Source organism: Larus michahellis, chromosome 6, assembly GCF_964199755.1.
Source record: "Larus michahellis chromosome 6, bLarMic1.1, whole genome shotgun sequence".
NCBI classification, from domain to species: domain Eukaryota; kingdom Metazoa; phylum Chordata; class Aves; order Charadriiformes; family Laridae; genus Larus; species Larus michahellis.
In genome coordinates this window covers 40,651,302-40,669,169 of record NC_133901.1, presented here as the reverse complement: position 1 = coordinate 40,669,169, position 17,868 = coordinate 40,651,302, and the positions used below count along the sequence as shown (strand labels likewise).

At 39.0% G+C, this 17,868-nt stretch overlaps 1 protein-coding gene across 2 annotated transcripts in view; it reads right to left on the bottom strand.

The window, feature by feature from the left end:
- CCDC6 (coiled-coil domain containing 6) overlaps window positions 1-17,868 on the bottom strand; it is a 53,542-nt gene that overhangs the window by 23,023 nt on the left and 12,651 nt on the right. For both annotated transcript variants that reach the window (XM_074590969.1, XM_074590968.1), the window contains exon 2: window positions 9,773-9,922. In XM_074590969.1, the coding sequence (XP_074447070.1) occupies window positions 9,773-9,922 (150 nt within the window). The remainder of the gene's footprint in view (window positions 1-9,772; window positions 9,923-17,868) is intronic.

Genomic DNA, 17,868 nt, shown 5'->3' with positions numbered 1-17,868 from the left:
ACTCCACTCTTGTGAGACCCCACCTGGAGTACTGCGTCCAATTCTGGAGCCCCTACTACAAGAAAGATATGGACATGCTGGAACGTGTCCAGAGAAGGGCCATGAGGACGATCAGAGGGGTGGAGCACCTCTCCTATGAGGACAGACTAAGAGAGTTGGGGTTGTTCAGTCTGGAGAAAAGAAGGCTCCGAGGAGACCTTATAGTGGCCTACCACTATGTTAAGGGGGCCTACAAGAAAGCTGGTGAGGGACTTCTTAGGATATCAGGTAATGTAGGACCAGAGGGAATGGATCAAAACTAGAGATGGGTCGATTCAGACTGGACGTTAGGAAGAAGTTCTTCACCATGAGGGTGGTGAGACACTGGAACAGGTTGCCCAGGGAAGCTGTGGATGCCCCATCCCGGACGCGTTCAAGGCCAGGCTGGATGGGGCTCTGAGCAACCTGATCTAGTGGGAGGTGTCCCTGCCCATAGCATGGGGGTTGGAACTAGATGATTTTTAAGGTCCCTTCCAACCCTGACAATTCTATGATTCTATGGTAAAAGATTCTGATGACATAAAATCACTGGTTATTTCAAATCAATGTTACAAATTTTCCTGACACTCAAGGGAAATTTTTTTTTCAGTTAATATTTCCAATGAAAAACATCTTTTACTCTCAAAGCTCTCAAGCAGATGGAAACAAATCCCCCCAGCCCCCATTTTAATATAAACTACGGCTTGGAATAGAGCTGCTTCTAATATTAAAGTCAAAATCGCTATGGAATTGCTCTGAGACAGGGATCCGAGTCTTCCTGTGGATAAAACAGTGAGACTGGCACCATGGTACGAATGCATGAATTTGACTTAGAGAAAAGCAAATGTCACCAAAAGACAATGGTGTAATTACACTGTTCTCTGGCTATCCACCGAAAATTGCAGGCCCTTTTTTCCACCTGCTTATTTTCTACTCTGTTCTTCAGACTATCACAAAGCAATACGTAAGATCACAGTGTTTAAATGTGCGAGGAAAATCTGAGGAAATGGAGAGGCACCTCACAGTCACGGACACAAGTCGAGATTGCTGGATATTCACAGTGAAGAAATACACACTGATTTTAAAACAAGCTAAAATTGCTCGTTCATTAATTTGATTCCTTTTGCTGCTATTTAGAGACAAAATGGTCTGTGAAGTGCAGCCTGGCAGAGATCTCAGAGCAGAAAGGCTTGTGTGGAGAGAGCGCTAGGCAGGCAGTAACTGCTTGGGAATACACATATGGGAGAAGTTTGCAGTTTAACCGTGTTTTCAGTGCTCATCAATTTCAAGATTTTATTTTTCACAAATTAGAATAAACTCCAGAATAGTAATTAAAAATTAAATTAGATTTATTCCCCTCACTTACTAAATTACAGTCTATCTTCTAAAACCCCTGACACTCACGGAAATTCCCATACACTTGAGGAAGCCACCTAGATTCCTAGAAGATAATCACTGAGACTATCAGGGCAGCTCTTGATCAAATGGTTAAGAAGTTTTGTTAAACCACCTAGTTGGAAATAAATCCACTTCATTTCTTGTGTGAGAATATGCAGGGCTGCTAAGTGAGATTTTCATTAGAAGAAAAATTTATATTCATACTTTTAAATCAAATTACTGTTTGTGTTGCTTGATAATCAAAAATATGAAGTTTTTACTTCAGTATTGGAGTTAAGCTTGGTTGGAAAAAAACAGGTTTAATATGAAAAGGACATTATTTAGTCTTACAACTCCGTAAGTCCCTCTCCTGTCCTTCCCCCCCTACACAGCAGCTACAGTTTAAGACTGAAGACAGCCAAAAAGCCCAAGGAGCAGACAGCACACGGGTTACCACCTAGCACAAGGTACATCAATCTTCATTTTGCTTCATTAAAAAAAGCTAGATGCTTTTTTTTTCACCTAACTAAAAACTGAGACCAAAGCCAGTTGCTGTAATCAGCTTATATTTAGTTAGCAAATTAAACTGTGCAAAAAGGCACATATCCAGGACCTCTTACTCAGCCTAAAGCCAGATACTGCCAGATGTGTGCTTGGGGACTGCTGGCATTTGCGGACAGCCCAGCAGGTCAGGCAGATTGTACAGTTGAATGAAGGCACCTCAAACTAAGTTAACAACAAATACTATTTCTTGCTCTTGCGTGCTTCATGCAAATGCAACGACTGCATTACTTAAATTGAGCTGCAATAGCACAATCTTGCTTGTCAAATCATTCCTTTTAAAGCTGGCTGGAATTTCCATCACACAGGAACTGATGAGGCTTACTCATTAGATCTGTAACTGCCATGTACGATCTACTAAACCCTACCTTAGGAGTGTGAACATACTGCAGCCAAAGGACCATTCCAGCTGATCAGAAAGCAAGTGAAACCAGGAGAGATTCTATTACAGGAATATCTTCTATTCTGATTTTAACATAAATACACCAGAAATCAAAGTGACTGGGAATAAAAAGAAACCCACAAACATTTTCCCCACAAGTACTAAAAGGGATTGTAAAATGAAAGCCCTCTCAGACACCCTGATGAACCTACTTTACTGTGCTACTCCCTTCCACCCTTTCAGCTTCATTAATCAAAGTGGGAGAAAAACACTAATAACACACCCCAAAATACATATTAATGGTGTTTGTCACTGATAATTGGGTAAAATATTTTTTCCCTTTTATTGGCTTTGATCACAAAAGCAAACCCAAACAAACAGAAACCACTCAATGCTGAAACCCAAACACTGAAAAACAGAATTGCTAACATGGAGAAAATATCCACTGGTAAAAACACTGGTGGATAGCGTTTATTTTACTTAGTAAAGTAAGAGAGCATTTTCAAACTGTTTTATTATATGCAATTATACTAACAACTTTTTACAAATACACCTACGACTGCAAGGTAAGGAGAAGGAAAAAAATGTATTAGAACGTGTCACCTTGATGACAATGTCTTATAGACCTTGAATTGCATATGAAAACTGTAGGAAAGAGACTGGGGAAATTTTCAGCTACATATGATCAGAGACGGGTTCAGTGCAACAAAGACAGTGAATATTTTAAAGTGAGAATGGGGCTATCAAATACAAAGCTTAGCAGCAGAAAGAGCGCATGTGTTAGTTCAGGTAAATCCTAGACAACTACAGTAATATCTTTCTCACTCTACAAGGTAAGTTTCCTGATACAATGTAGGACTGCATTTACCTTACTTCCTTACTGCACTGGCTTATTCTGGGACAGCGGAAAGTGTTTCTATAAAATAATGGAGCTGATGGATGAAGGGGAGTAGCACAGTTCATCAGGATGTCTGAGAGGGCTTAAAAAAAAAAACAAACCACCAACCCTCATTCATCCCCCAGACTATGACCTTGCACACTGTACTGAACAGCCTATTTTTAGTACTCTAGCCCTCAAAAGTTGTCCAATTCCTCCTTTGCTGCATCCTGAAAGTCCTATTTATTAACAAATGTGTATCAGCAATTTGCCTCCTCTTTATGTCCAGATGTTCATCAAATAAATAATAGATGAGCTGACTGTTTATTCCGCACAATCACATTTGCATCCTTGAGCTGATGCATCGTATTTTGGAGAGTAGGAAGTGTAATGGCTTGTGTTTACAGACTTAAAATTTTTGAAAGAATTGTCAAGAATCAGATTTGCATGAGAAACTGTTCTGTATAGCCTCCCAATTACTTAATCTGCCTGACTACACATTATACTGTTATCTTGGTATGTTGTAACATTTTACTTTCAAGGACGGATACTTGGACCAATCTGCACTTCCAAAAATACAAGGGTATTGAAAAAAAAAAAAATATCCATATTTGATTTTGAAAAGGACTGTTGCACAATTTACAGAATAACTGACTTTGTAAGTTCAAACAATATTAAAAAATAATTACTCTTTTGAGCAGCCTTGTTTCACAGAAGATAAATTTTCAAGATTTACTACTTTAAATTTCAAAACAGTAACTCAACAAGTCCATGTCCAAGAACAGATCCTGCATCAAAACACTTCTAATGATACTCTGCAAAATATTACTACCATTCTATAATGACGAGGGATCGATGTTCCAAACTTTACAGAGACTTAGTCGAAGTACATGGGAAATTTTAGTGAGCATATATAAAGCTTGTAAGAACTTTATCAGGAATGTGTGTGATGAAAGGCTTTTGTTTACGCCAAAACCTCTGTTGAGATGCATGTGCTCCTTCATCTCTGCAGCATTCAGCGTAGAAAATTAAAAATTATGCCAAACAAAGGAAATTTAACTAGTAAAAGAGTACATTTATGCACTGGGCTTGTAGAGGCAGTAAAAGGTAATGCCACACACTTATAAACAGGTATTATCAAGCAACGGTATGGCACCAGAAAGCCTGGCAACAGGAAGACAGTATTATTCCAGTGAAAACACCTTCTTTTATTTGCTACTCTGTGTGTTTAGAATCAGTCTGGCACTGATATGCCACACAGTACAATGTTTTAAAATTAATTTCTTACAATATTGAAAACCTAATGTAACTCTGTTTTAGAATGGTAATGCACATCATGCTGAACTGGGAAATTCTTGTTCGGCTGTTAGCGAGGAGCGCAGCAGCTCGTGCTCTGGCAGACAGCTTTCACATTTAAAATGTTTTAACATTCTGGAAGCTCATTCCAGATGCCACTCAATGCAATGCATAAGCCCCTACAACTGTGACAAACAAAAGTTTGACAAAGCAAAAAACACACGGGTTGTATGAAAAAAATCCCCGTGCTAGGTGGCTTTCAACTGAATAATACGGGAGTAATTTTGACACAGCCATGGACTAGTAAATACTTGAAAAATTAAAAGACTACAAATCCTATGCAGTTTACCAGAAGTACACCCCTACCTCTGGTTCCAAAAGGCAAAGTCTTAGACAAAACAGATACACATGCATTATTTTTCCCCTTTAGTCATACAAAAAGTAGGAAGACATCTGATGCACAATGTCTGACAGCATGAATTTTGAAAGCCTAGTTCTAGGTCAGACCAACTGTGCCTGGCAACCACAGAGATTAAGAGTTTAACCCCAAATAGCAAAGAATAGTGGAGCAACCAATTACTGACCACACTTCCACTGGAGACTACTGTATTTCTGTACATCTGGGATGATGACTATTTAAGTCATCATCCAAAGTCTGCATCTAATTTAGCTAGAATTGTCTCCAGAGCAAAGATACCAAAAATAGAAGTGGGCATTTATCAATTCATTATTAGCCTTATAACTGCCTCATCAGTCTTGCACCCTGTAATCAAGACAGAATTGCTAAATTCTAGTAGGTAGTGTTATGTATTGGCACTCATAAATCTCAGGAAATAAAAAAAAATAAGTTACAATTATCTCAGCTTTCTGTGTCTGAAAAACTTTAGTTAGGAACTCAGCACTACACCTGTGTAATGGGAAGAGTATCCCAAACTAGAAAAGATATTTTAATAAATACGTACGTATTAGCTTGTGATGTGTGCTAATAATGCCCTCCTTTCCACAAAATGAGTTTATTTGTAATATCAGAAGTTTCTCTTCTCAGATTTTTTTACCTGGCAGTCTACATGGGTATAGTTTCCAGGATTCGTAATTGAAAAATTGTAATTTCCAAACAACAGTTAAGCTTGTAGAAAACAAAAATCAACGTCAATATTATTTGCAGTTCTTTGCTACTTTGGAAAATAGCCTGGAACTCACCAATATTCTAATATCAGCTTACTAAATCCATGATCGCTATAGAGATAGAAGATTACTTTTGTGGAAACATACTTTAATATTCAAATGTTTCCTAATTCTACAGGTAAGCTCTTTAGGGGAAGGGATCATTTCCTTTGCATAATTTATAAGCTGCTGACCATGTTGCTAGTGTTTAGGAGAATATATGAAGATGCATTTTTTTGCATTTCACAGCAAGTTTATCACATCAAAGACACAATCAAGCCATGAAATGAGATCTGCATTCAGCATACACACAAACGGAATAATAGTTTTAGTATTAAGCTGTTTGCTTTAAAACAAAAAAACAAGTCCTTCACCTGTACTGCAAGTCTTGAGCCACTGTAGATGTACGAATAGTCATCCAGATGTATGGACTGCAAAACCTGCTGACCAGGCAGATTCCTCTGACACAGCTTAAAATATGCTTTGCACTAGAGTTTTGATATACCCCTTTTCAACTTCTCCTCTGTGCACCACAGTTAACAGGTGAAATTGTAATCAAGATATTCCACGTCACTCACCCTTCACAGGCACAAGCGCTGCCAACATCAACAGGATGTTAACAGTTGTTCTCTTTTTCAATATTTAAATAGAGGACAATCTCACTATTTACTTCCGAAAACTGCTACCTAACGATACTGAGAGAAGTTACATAGTTTTAGGACTAACAATTTGGAACACAGGTGCATTTAAGAATTGTTACTTTTTAAAATCTGGTTGACATGACCATGTTTATCAAACACTAAATGAAGCTTAAAGAAAGACAACATAAGTGAAGTGTAAGGCTGTAGGCTGAGATACTGCTTAATAAAAGCAGAAAAATAGGTGGTCAGAATTTTACCTCCATATTACTGCAGTTACAGTTATGTAGTTACTTTCAGCAGAAACTTGCAGCTTGTCTACTGAAAGCTGGTTAATATTCACAGGATGATGTTGAACCCAAAACTGATGATTTTTGCCAGATGCCGTACCAAAGGCGAGAGTAAGTTCACTAGTTTTATGCCTGCATTGTTTCAGATATACATGCTTCTCTGAATCTTTCTCTCACTAGTGAGAATGAAATTACACCATTTAAGGGTTTCCAATGGATAAACAGCATAATGCCCTGCATTATTTCATACCTTACAATGAGGCACCCCCTTGGCCATTTTGAGAACAGTAGATTATTAACTTTTTCCTTAATTTGGGACAACAGTCAAAGGGTACTTTCTGAAAGTCAACAGCAGAGAAGAATAAAAATTAATTATAGTTTTAGGTTCACAACAAGCTTGTACTTCTTTGTGAAGTGTGAACCTGTTTTGCATAATATATCTAATTTAAGATTGTTTCAAAGCTGTATCTTTAACACTTCTCAGTTGAATTCTAGGGAAAAGACTAAGCATATTTTAAGCAATTACTAGATGTCCTGGTTTCAGCTGGGACAGAGTTAATTTTCTTTCTAGTGGTTAGTGTGTTTCAGATTTGGTATAAAAGGAATGTCAATAATGCATATTAGTTTAGTTATTGCTAAGTGATGTTTACACTAGTCAAGGACTTTTTTCAGTTTCCCATAGAAGCTGAGAAGCAGCATAGAGAGAACAATGGAATGGCCAATGGAATGTTCCATACCATAGACGTCATGCTCAGTATAGAAATGGGGACTGGCCAGGGGGCGGGAATCCACGATCACCGCTTGGGTGGTGAGTATTATTTTATCTTGTATATTCTTTTACCATTATTATTATTGTTCTTTTCTTTTTTCTGTTATTGTTCTACTAAACTGTCTTTATCTCAACTTATGAGTTGTGGTTTGGTTTTTTTCCCCCCTTTCTCTCCCCTCGTTTTCTCTCTTTTCTCCCTACCCTTCTCAGGGGGAAGGGCGTGAACTGCACAAGCGGCTGCACGGTCCTAGCTGCTGGCTGGGGTTAAACCACAACACTGGATACAGCAACTTAGCTGCTGCAGAACTTGTGCAGTACAAATTTGTGCACAAGGTGAGATCATTATATGAGTTCAAAACCCTTCAGCCAAATCAAGCTTAATTTATGGTTTTACTTTGGTCTACACAATGTATAGTGTAGTACCAGGTAACCCAGTTCCGTAACCAATTTCTACATAACTCAAACAGCATTGCTCAACATAGCATTTTTTCCTTTACTGGAAGAGACTTTAGTGGAAAGCTTTTTCTGTAGTGATATCTACATCTTACTTTCAGTTAGAAAAGAACCCCTATTTTACTGCCATCTGCTTCTCTATTTTTCATAAAAATGTATGACTTTGAAAGCAAACATACGTCTTATTCAGAAACATTCTTGTCAATCCTCAAGAACAGCAAAGGGAAATAGCAATACCAGATTGAGGATATTTTATCTTGATACTTAACTTACAACATGGTAATAGGCACCAAATAGAAGAAGTCACAGAAGTCCCAGTTTTCAATAACAAAAGCATCAGATGGGATTTCAGCAACATGGTGTAGTGGAACGTGTCCCTGCCTAAGGCAAGGGGTTGGAATTAGATGATCTTTCAGGTCCCTTCCAACCCAAACTGTTCTATGATTAGCTCTAGTCATACATGAGCCATCCGCCTGAGCTCGCAGCCCAGAAAGCCAACCACATCCTGGGCTACATCAAAAGAAGCGTGGCCAGCAGGTTGAGGGAGGTGATTCTGCCCCTCCACTCCGCTCTTGTGAGACCCCCCTTGGAGTACTGTGTCCAGCTCTGGAGCCCTCAGTACAGGAAAGACATGGACTTTTGGAGAGGGTCCAGAGGAGGGACACAAAAATGATCAGAGGGATGAAGCACCTATCCTATGAAGACAGGCTGAGAGAGTTGGGGTTTTTCAGCCTGGAGAAGGCTCTGGGGAGACCTTATTGCAGCCTTTCAGTACCTAAAGGGGGCCTGCAGGAAAGATGGGGAGAAACTTTTCAAGAGGGCTTGTTGCAATAGGACACAGGGTAATGGCTTTAAACGAAAAGAGAGAAGATTTAGATTACATATAAGGAAGACATTTTTTACAATAAGGGTGGTGAAACACTGGAACAGGTTGCCCAGAGAGGTGGTAGGTACCCCATCCCTGGAAACATTCAAGACCAGGTTGGATGGGGCTCTGAGCAACCTCATCTAGTTGAAGATGTCCCTGCTCATTGCAGGGGAGGTTGGACTAGATGACCTTTAAAGGTCCCTTTCAACCCAAACTACACTATGATTCTATGATTGTAATATTCTTTCCGAACAGCGTGTTTCCTAACTGCATGGCTAAACGTGCCTTAAGTCTCCAGCTGCAGAACACAAGAAATGCTTAGAACATAGAAATTAGGTTCTTTAAAACTGACTAGTTTTTCATGACAAAGCTTATAAATAATGGTATGAAAAAAGCAATAGTGTACGACACCAAACATTCACCTAACTTAGTGCACTGTCTCCTACAGAGGCCAAAAGCAGGTATTTAGGTAAGTCTATCAGAACAGAGCAAGCATGTACAACACTTCAAACAAATACTTACACACTTGCCAAAAATTAGCAACTTGGCTAATGAAAACAAGTTTCTCTGACATAAATTGTCCCAGCATCTTCAATTTTTCACTTTAAGCACCCGAATGATGTGTCTTAATTCAAGAGAAGCAATTGTTTTTTTTCTAAAAGTATGGATAAACTTATAGATAAAGTCTCCTTCAAGCATTGCTGCATATTCTTGTATATAAAGTTGAATATTTCAGGACTCCTGTTAAATATGAAATACTTCAGCAAAAAGTGTCTGTTTCACTAACACTTTAAATTAATCAGTAACTCTCTTCTGTAAGACAGTTAACATTTACTTTAAGCTATATCCGCTTCTATGCGCCTCTATCCAAACTTTCAGGTTCTCAACACTATGACTTTGCAGATGCAAACTTTAAAGCAACATATTAAAAAACACTTACTCACTACACTTCTTGTACTTTGCTTTTATCAAGTGTCAGATTTTTAACAGCTATGACCTGACCACATCCCTCTGACTGCAGTCACCCATCAGTTGGTCCTGAGGCTCCTGCGAGAAACATCAGTAAAGACACCAATTACCTGCATCAGTTTTCTTGAGAGCTCATTAGTGAGAAATTCCTCTTCCTTTTCATAGTTTACTGCAAGTGTTTCTTTTTCTTTCTGCAGAGCTTGAATCTTCTTAAATAGAGTATTACTGATGAATTCCTCTTCCTGCTCTGCCCTTGCTTGCTGTGAAATAAAGACATAGTTTTAAGCAAAAAGGGAACAAGTTTGCACATTAAAAGCTGCAATTATTCCATTCCCCTTTAAATGCCCCCCACCTGTTTTTTTTAATCTTGTTCATCATCCTGGAGAACAGCATGTTGGAACTAAGTGCTGTTACTATCCCCTTTTCTAACATTATATCACCTTTCTTCCTTTTTTGTTCCCCATCTTTCAACTTGGGAAACTACACTGATGCTTTAAAGTGGCCTCCCCCCAACCAAATGCACAAACACCCCAACCTTTTAAACTTTATACACAGATACCTACTTTTACATATTCTATTCCTAAAAACAAACTCCTCTCTAAACATTCTCCATTACGAGATGAAGCACAGCTCTGGGACTGCTGTATTCAGCACTGTGTCTTCTTTCCAGACCCCTCAGAATGCAGCCCTCCTTTCTAGGAGTCAAATAATGCGTTTATTCTTTCACCTAGATACGCCTTGCTCTGAGCCACAGGCAGCACGGCTCATCTCACGAGGATTTCTACCCAACCATCAGCCCAGGAAAACAATATATTACTTCTCAGAACTGTTACTTCACTACATACAACATCAACTTTAAAAAATGCCACGTGGTATCTTTACCCTGAGGATTTCCAAATTTCACAAGAGGAGAGATACTCTGGAAATCTTCCCCATGAAGAATCACTAGAGAAGACAATTTCCATTTCAGCTCTCATCTAGCAGCTAGGCACTACTCGACAGAAAGCCAGCCTGTGAGCTCGCTCCCTCACATCCCCTACAGTCCAGACGTTTGTATGTTTTTTTAATGTATGTATTAGAAACTTGATAAATGGAACACAGAAGTTATCTTTTGGAAGCCCACTCTAAAAGGCCACAAAGGGTATTTCATATGGCCAAATAAAAGATCACAAGTACAAATTGGTAGAGCCAACTCTTAATTCCACAGGCCAAACAGAGCCCAGAATGACAGAAATACAGAATTCCCGAGCCACCACCTTTAACAAATGAGACAATGCCACGTTGAGGAGCATTTTCATCCCCTGCAATAAAATCCATTTCACTTGAACAGCAGATTTGTGATTTGTCCCAATTCTAATAAAATGATACCAGCTTATAGCTTACAGTATGTAAAGATTCAGTAAGCTTTATTTCAGTAAAATTTGATAGAGGAAAATTTAAGAACTGAAACAGAAGCATAACTAGAGTTTTACTGAAATCTTAGTTCCATAATCTTCTGCCCAAAAAGTGCCAAACTAGCCATCTCTTTATACATATTGTACACTGTGAAACGCTTGAAAGACTTCATTATGTCAGTGATCTTTTAACTGAAATGATATACTCCCTAGTAGTCAAAGAGACGATTACTTAACAGAGACACCTTCCATGCCTACAAGAAAAGTTACTTAAAGAACATAAATGTCTTTAAATCCAGTATCATAAAATCTAAAGTGGTGGTTTGGAAGTTTCTCAGGTGAGTCCTCCTTCCATCAAGTCCTTCTCTTCACATCTTCATCTTTGCCATTTTGTGTCTTCTCCCATCTCTATTGCTTTCTTTTCTTGGCCCTTTCCTACTATCTATCTACCACCAGCTCCCTTCTCCCTGTCACCAGCAGAGCTGGCACAAACTCAACCTGAAAAAAAGAAAAGAACAGAACGGTCTGGCACATTTCATTAGTTTAGGAGCTTAGGTCCTGCCCAGCACCTCCTCTCTAATGTTTGTGCATCTCAATGGCAGAGAAACACTAATCCATCACGGTCAGCGTTGATATTACGACTGGTCATATCAAGACAATGTAGAGTTGTCCAAGAGCTCTAAAGAAGTGCTAAATTGTCAGCTCATATCTCAGAGGATTAAAACTCAACGAATCTAACTGATCTTGGTAACATCATCTATCACTTTCTAAATGTGGCTTGGCTTAGAGCTACTAACAATCTTATGTCTTCACAGACATTTCAGAACAGAGTAAACAAGTCAAATTGCAAGCGTTCATTGTCCTCAAATCGTTAAAATTCATGCATGCTCTTCCAAAATCAACCCCTCCATTGCCTTCACTACACAGGATTTCTACTGGTGTCTGCCTTTCAATGGTTCAGACAATAAAAGACAGTAACACAGACCAAATTTACCTAAAATTAAATTAGAAGAAAAGAATCAGGGCGTTTCTACTTTGATTTCTGTTCATCTCTAACTTGCACAGATTTGTTCTGCTCATGATTTGCACCAATCAAAAGCTCAAAAATCACATTATTACAGCACCGAGCCTGCACAACACTTCATAGCCAGATCCTGGTGTTACATTAATGATGAGTGCTTAGGCCAACTGAACACGGGCTGCCAAGATCCCAGCCCACTCATAGCCAAACAGCAATGCCCCTCCTCTGTGCTTGCACGGGTGCTCATGCGGCCAGGCAGCAGGCCAGCACAGGCAGGAGGAGACACCCAAAAACTAATCCTTTCCCTTCCTCCTCCCATTTTTCTCTCCTGGATCCACTTCCTAAACTGGCATACCACACAGGCAGAGCACTGGCACGTGGAAACAAAGAATGAACAGCCACCATTTAGACCTGTTTAAACTGCTCTGCAACAACCCCCTCTGCCTATACCACGCAGGACACTGGCTTGTGTTCAACTGGCTCAAAGGAAAAGCTGAGTATGATTACATCTGCCTCCATTATACGAAGAATGTATTTCTCAACAGAACACTAAATATGAACTGTAAATTCCAGATATCTATACTTCATATTTAATACAATGAATGTCCGTTTAAATTACCCAAGGGTTAGCAATTTCAACACGAACTTTTTAGTCAAAAAAAACACCATACAGTTATTAAGATTGGGTAAAAAAGCACGTAACACATTACTATATTTCTTCTAAATCCACATAATTTCGTTCTGAAACTTTCCCTTCATCTTGCCACTCATTATTTGGAGATAGTTCAAATATCTTAAATAACAAAATCATTCATGTTTACCTTAATATTGCCTAAAATCTTGCAATCTGTTACTCAGCCCATAATCAAACTGATGTTTTAATACAGTAATTAAAAAAAAAGAAATCAGTTTTTAATACAATTTCCTGTACAGACTCTGTCACTGCAATATTTTTCTGGATGCATATACATTGTGTTTCCATATGGATAATCTGCCTTTTTATCAAGTATCTGCATTTGAAAAGAGGCTCTGAGATGATCAGCAAAAAGAGAAACAGAGCATGGAAATCAGAGACAGTAGGTCTTCTATGAGGGTACAGAGTTCTTAGCTATTTTTCTATTACCCATATCACATTCAACATCCAAAAACACTAATAGCAATTCACTCTGTTCTGTGTACTATATTACAAAATAAATTGCTAAGGCAGTGAGTGATATAAAATGATAACAACTGATCAGCCAATCCTGGGAACCTAAACAAGCAATCTACTTCCACCACAGTTTTTCTGCACAACCACAGTCACATCCACTCATCTCCTGTGTCTCAAAACTCCATGTATAGCTAACGCAGAGCACTTCATGGGCACATCCACTGAGGAAAATCTGTAATTATTGTGGCCAAGACCATAAACAGCAAGGACTTTGTTACTTTGCAAGAAATCAAGAATGACGAGAGGGGAAAAAAGCACCTCATGCACATAAAACACACAAAAGCTCTTATTTCCTAGGATGAAAAATCCTATTATTTCTATTGCAGTAGCATGTGAATCCTGATCACTAGTAGAGTTGATACATGAAGTATTGTAAAAACCTGTCCTTGTGAACTTATAATCCAATGACCTAATTTTAATAGAATTAAGAAACATACTTCTCCTAAACTTTACATAGTAACTGAGTATAATATTAGGAAGAGAATCTCATTAGAATTACTTTTCCACATTCTGCATATACTTGCATAAACTCTGAAAAGTTTAGTGTTAAAATATTTTCCTGCTCTCAGTTCTTCTTTCTGTAAACATACCTTTGGCAAACCAAGCTCACACTGCTAGATTTCCCTCTGCCCTCCTGCTTCTAGTACACGCAGCAGCTTCTGCTTATGGTGGGATGCCCTCTTTCTGTATCATTGGACCATAACCAAATCACACTGCTCTAGTGGCATGATTTTATGAAGCAGCAAAATCCAGTATTTCTGATAAGGCACCTGCTTGAACACAGTCAAATTAAAAAATTAAAAAAAAAAATCTTAATAATAATAATAATTTTAAAAAAATCACAGCTCTACACACTCTCTTCTCCCCCCTGGTTAGTTCTTCTAAAAGCTTCACAAACCTTCCTGATACTGCACAGTAAGCAAGCAGATTCAACAATCACGATTAATACATACTCCTTAGTCAGTATCAGTGATCTGGTAAGACCAAGTTCTTGCATTTTGGTTTCAGCTATCACTTCGGACACAACTTCAGCAACAAGTACTTCACAATCTGCTTCAGTCACCTACACTCGACCACCTGAAAGCCAGGTGCCAAGTGTGCCTGGCTTGCACACATGCGAAAAATGCTACCTGTCTCCAGCAGCATCCAGAGTAGAGGTGACACTAGATGTCAAGGGATCTTGTTGGAAACAGCCTACCAAGCACTGCTTTGACCTAATCCACTCTTGAAGGTCCCTCATCTTTAAGGCAAGAGCCACCATGACCTCTTTACCATTCATCCATCTTTGTACCGTGCAATTTCTGTTGGCAGGACCCTATGGACAATACAGGCCTGCAGATGGAGCTGAAGAGCAGTTTAATCTGGTTGCTGTACACAAGAAACTCAATCTTTGCTACTGAATATAGACTGAAAGGTTGGGGCAGATTTGAGAAGAGATGATCTCAGTTGCTGCACATGTTACACTGAACTAAAGCTGTCACTTCAGAAAATAGCCTTTCTGAAAGTCCTACTAAAAAATATGATGAGGTAAAAAGGGCGTGAAGTGCAGAAAGTTACAATGGCATGATTTTAGAAAATGTAGTTCTTGCATAAAATAAAATCTAAGTTTCACAATTCTCCTGAATTACACACTCCTCCTCTAGCAGTACGAACTCAAGTCACTGCTCTCGCCATACTTCCTGGCACCAGTTTAAAGCTGTACGGAAAACTACTGGTCTACAAATGCAACAAATGTTCTAGTGAGCTGATACAGTTCCTTTACAGAAGGAACTTTTACACTGCAGTTCTCCCAGCCCAGAGCTATTTTTTTTCCTACCAACCTTCCAGCCACACCTGAAACAAGCACACTGCACGCAATGTGCGTTTCGGACGGTGAGAAACATGAACCATCACAAGAACAGAAGTCAACAGTAAGTCAGAGACTACGCAGCTCACACTCCTGCCAACTGCCCAGCAGCACACGTCTATCCGGCAAGGGCTGAAGGACGAGGAAGTTCCACCACAGCCCCCGTATGACATGGACACAGCTTCCCCCCCAAGTAAAGGACTGTTTCAGCTGGGTGGCCTTTCTGCAGGGAAAAGGGAGTGAATGCTCCTGCGGTTAAAGCGGTGAGTTGGAATTCAAGTTCTGGGTCCAATTTGTAGTGTAACTTCCTGTTTAATCTACGGCAATCCCCAGGGTCACTTCCTCAGTTCTGACATAAAAGTACTTTTTCCATTTTTTCTTTTTCTCCTTTTCCCTTCTTTAAGATGCATTTTCAGGAGCAACAGAGCTACACAAACAGCAGAATTGCGCATTTTTAACTTTGGGCATACACTATCTCCCAGAAGCCCCATACTTTTGCAAACAAACAAGCAGTAATACCTCGGTATGTTTCCTTCAGAACCCCAAGCTGCTGGTCTTTTTCTTTTTTTTAAACCCAAACCTGGTAGATGAGGAGGAAAGGGGTTTTTTTGTTTGTTTAAAAAACACTGCAACTTACAGGCTTACCAGATGTTATTTCCAAAACACACTAATGGAAAAAAAAAATACCAGTATTGAACCTCAGACTTAATAACTTCAACTACTCTAAATATTACCTATCAAGTAACATTAAAGCCACTTGCAGAACTGCCTCAAAATACTATTCCTATTCCATTTCAGCTATTCAATAGATGACTGCTGCTGTTAAGAGAAAAAAAAAAAGATCTGGTTTTTATTACAATAATAAAGGAATATCTGTATTATAAGCAATTACTTAAAGTACTAAAATACAGTGCCTTTCAAACTCCATTTATATAAGGAAATTCTCTCTCCCTTTCTTCCGCCCACCCCCCTCCTTTTTAAAAGGTCAATTAGGTTTTGGCTGGACGTGTCAAAATGCTTCTGTCACAACGTTCCTACTGCTAACTCCAGTCACAGCAAGTTTTTCACTCGATGCCTACCAAGTGATCCAGCATATTGCTGTATGAACCTGCAATGGCCACAGACCGACTAGAGAAATGAGCTAAGTCAAATGACATAAGACATACATTTTACTCCCAAGCCAGTTTTAACCATGATCAGATGTTTTCTGCTCAACATCACTCATGCAGCCTTATGAGACCCTCTCTCAAAACCTCAGTTACCTTCAAGGCAGGGGTGCATACATCTTGTGGTCTGGAAAGCCACACAAGGGACAGCACTTTAAAGAGTCCTCAAAACTGACCAGCTTCCTGAACACAAACATTCATAAGTATTCGTACATACTAAATAATCTCTTAGCATCAGCAATGAAGTAAATTGTTTGATGGTATGCAATTCCATTCCACTTCAGATTTGTAAACACTTAAAATAGCTTCTCTCTCTCTGCATTTTGATGTTGACCTACAAGAGTCTTGCACAACTGAAACACATAGCTAGTGAAAAATGAAATAAGCAAGTTATGAAAACAAGCTAATTTCACAAACAGTATTTATAATATTAATGCACTTGGTTCATCACAAAGCACAACAAGCTATATGAAGTCCGTAATTAATACAATCAATTCCTAAATTTACTTAGTTTAAAAATAATTTTAATGCCTTCAAAACAGATAAAAATCAGAGTGTACTTTCTTCAAGAGTTTTTATTACATCAAAATACTGGCATTAAATAGTTAATATAAATGCAGCACGTGAAAAAGCCACATTTTCTGTTACAAAATGTCAAGACAGGGTCTAGAAAAATGTCAAATAACTTTTACTTAGCAGTTTAACCATGACCACACGCTGCTGTGCAAGTCTTAATGTAATTAAAGACTATATGGTAATAAAGTACCACAAAGAAAAGGTAGCAGACAAACATTAAACATTTCCTTTTTTGAGCACTCGACGTTACAACCCTAACAATCTGACTATTCATTAGACACATGCTTTATAGCACTTATTTTTCAGTCACTTAAACATCGTCATGTAGAACAAGCTCCCAGACAGTTATCAGGGCTGGAGTCTCTGCTTCCAGTACACAAGAGCTGTAACCTGAGCCAACAGAAGTTACAGGCCAAGGCAGGAATGACCTAGCAGGAAAATTAAATCTAGTCCACAGACCTTTCCAAATGGCTCTATTTCATAAGGCTGTTTCTCCATCTCATCACTGCACATGCACACAGAGTATACATTTCCTGCACATCTTGCATTTTCAGTAGCAATGGATTTCCAATGCACATGTAAAATGAGCATAGTCCATAAAGCAAGAAGCCCAGCTCCCCTAAGTCCTCAAGTTCACTGCATACAAGCAACATATTTCTTCAAAACACAAGTTAACTGTTCCTTAGAAGGACTGTAATGACCGTGTGTGCAAACGGGGCCAGAATGGCAGTAAGAATGGGGCCATATTGCACCGCTCCCCTCTCAGCCCACCAGAGGCAAGTGGCCATTCCCAGCACAAAGGTTAGGCAACACCGCTCCAGCGGAAGATACATGTGCTTTACCGGGGTCTTCCCCATTACTCTTAGTTTGTACCCAACTGAAGATTCACATTAACAAAGACAGACAATACGGAAAATAAAACTACACTGCCACACCAAACACGGAACCAAAGTTTGAAATACCTCTCTGTATTAATCCTTTACTGATGACCAC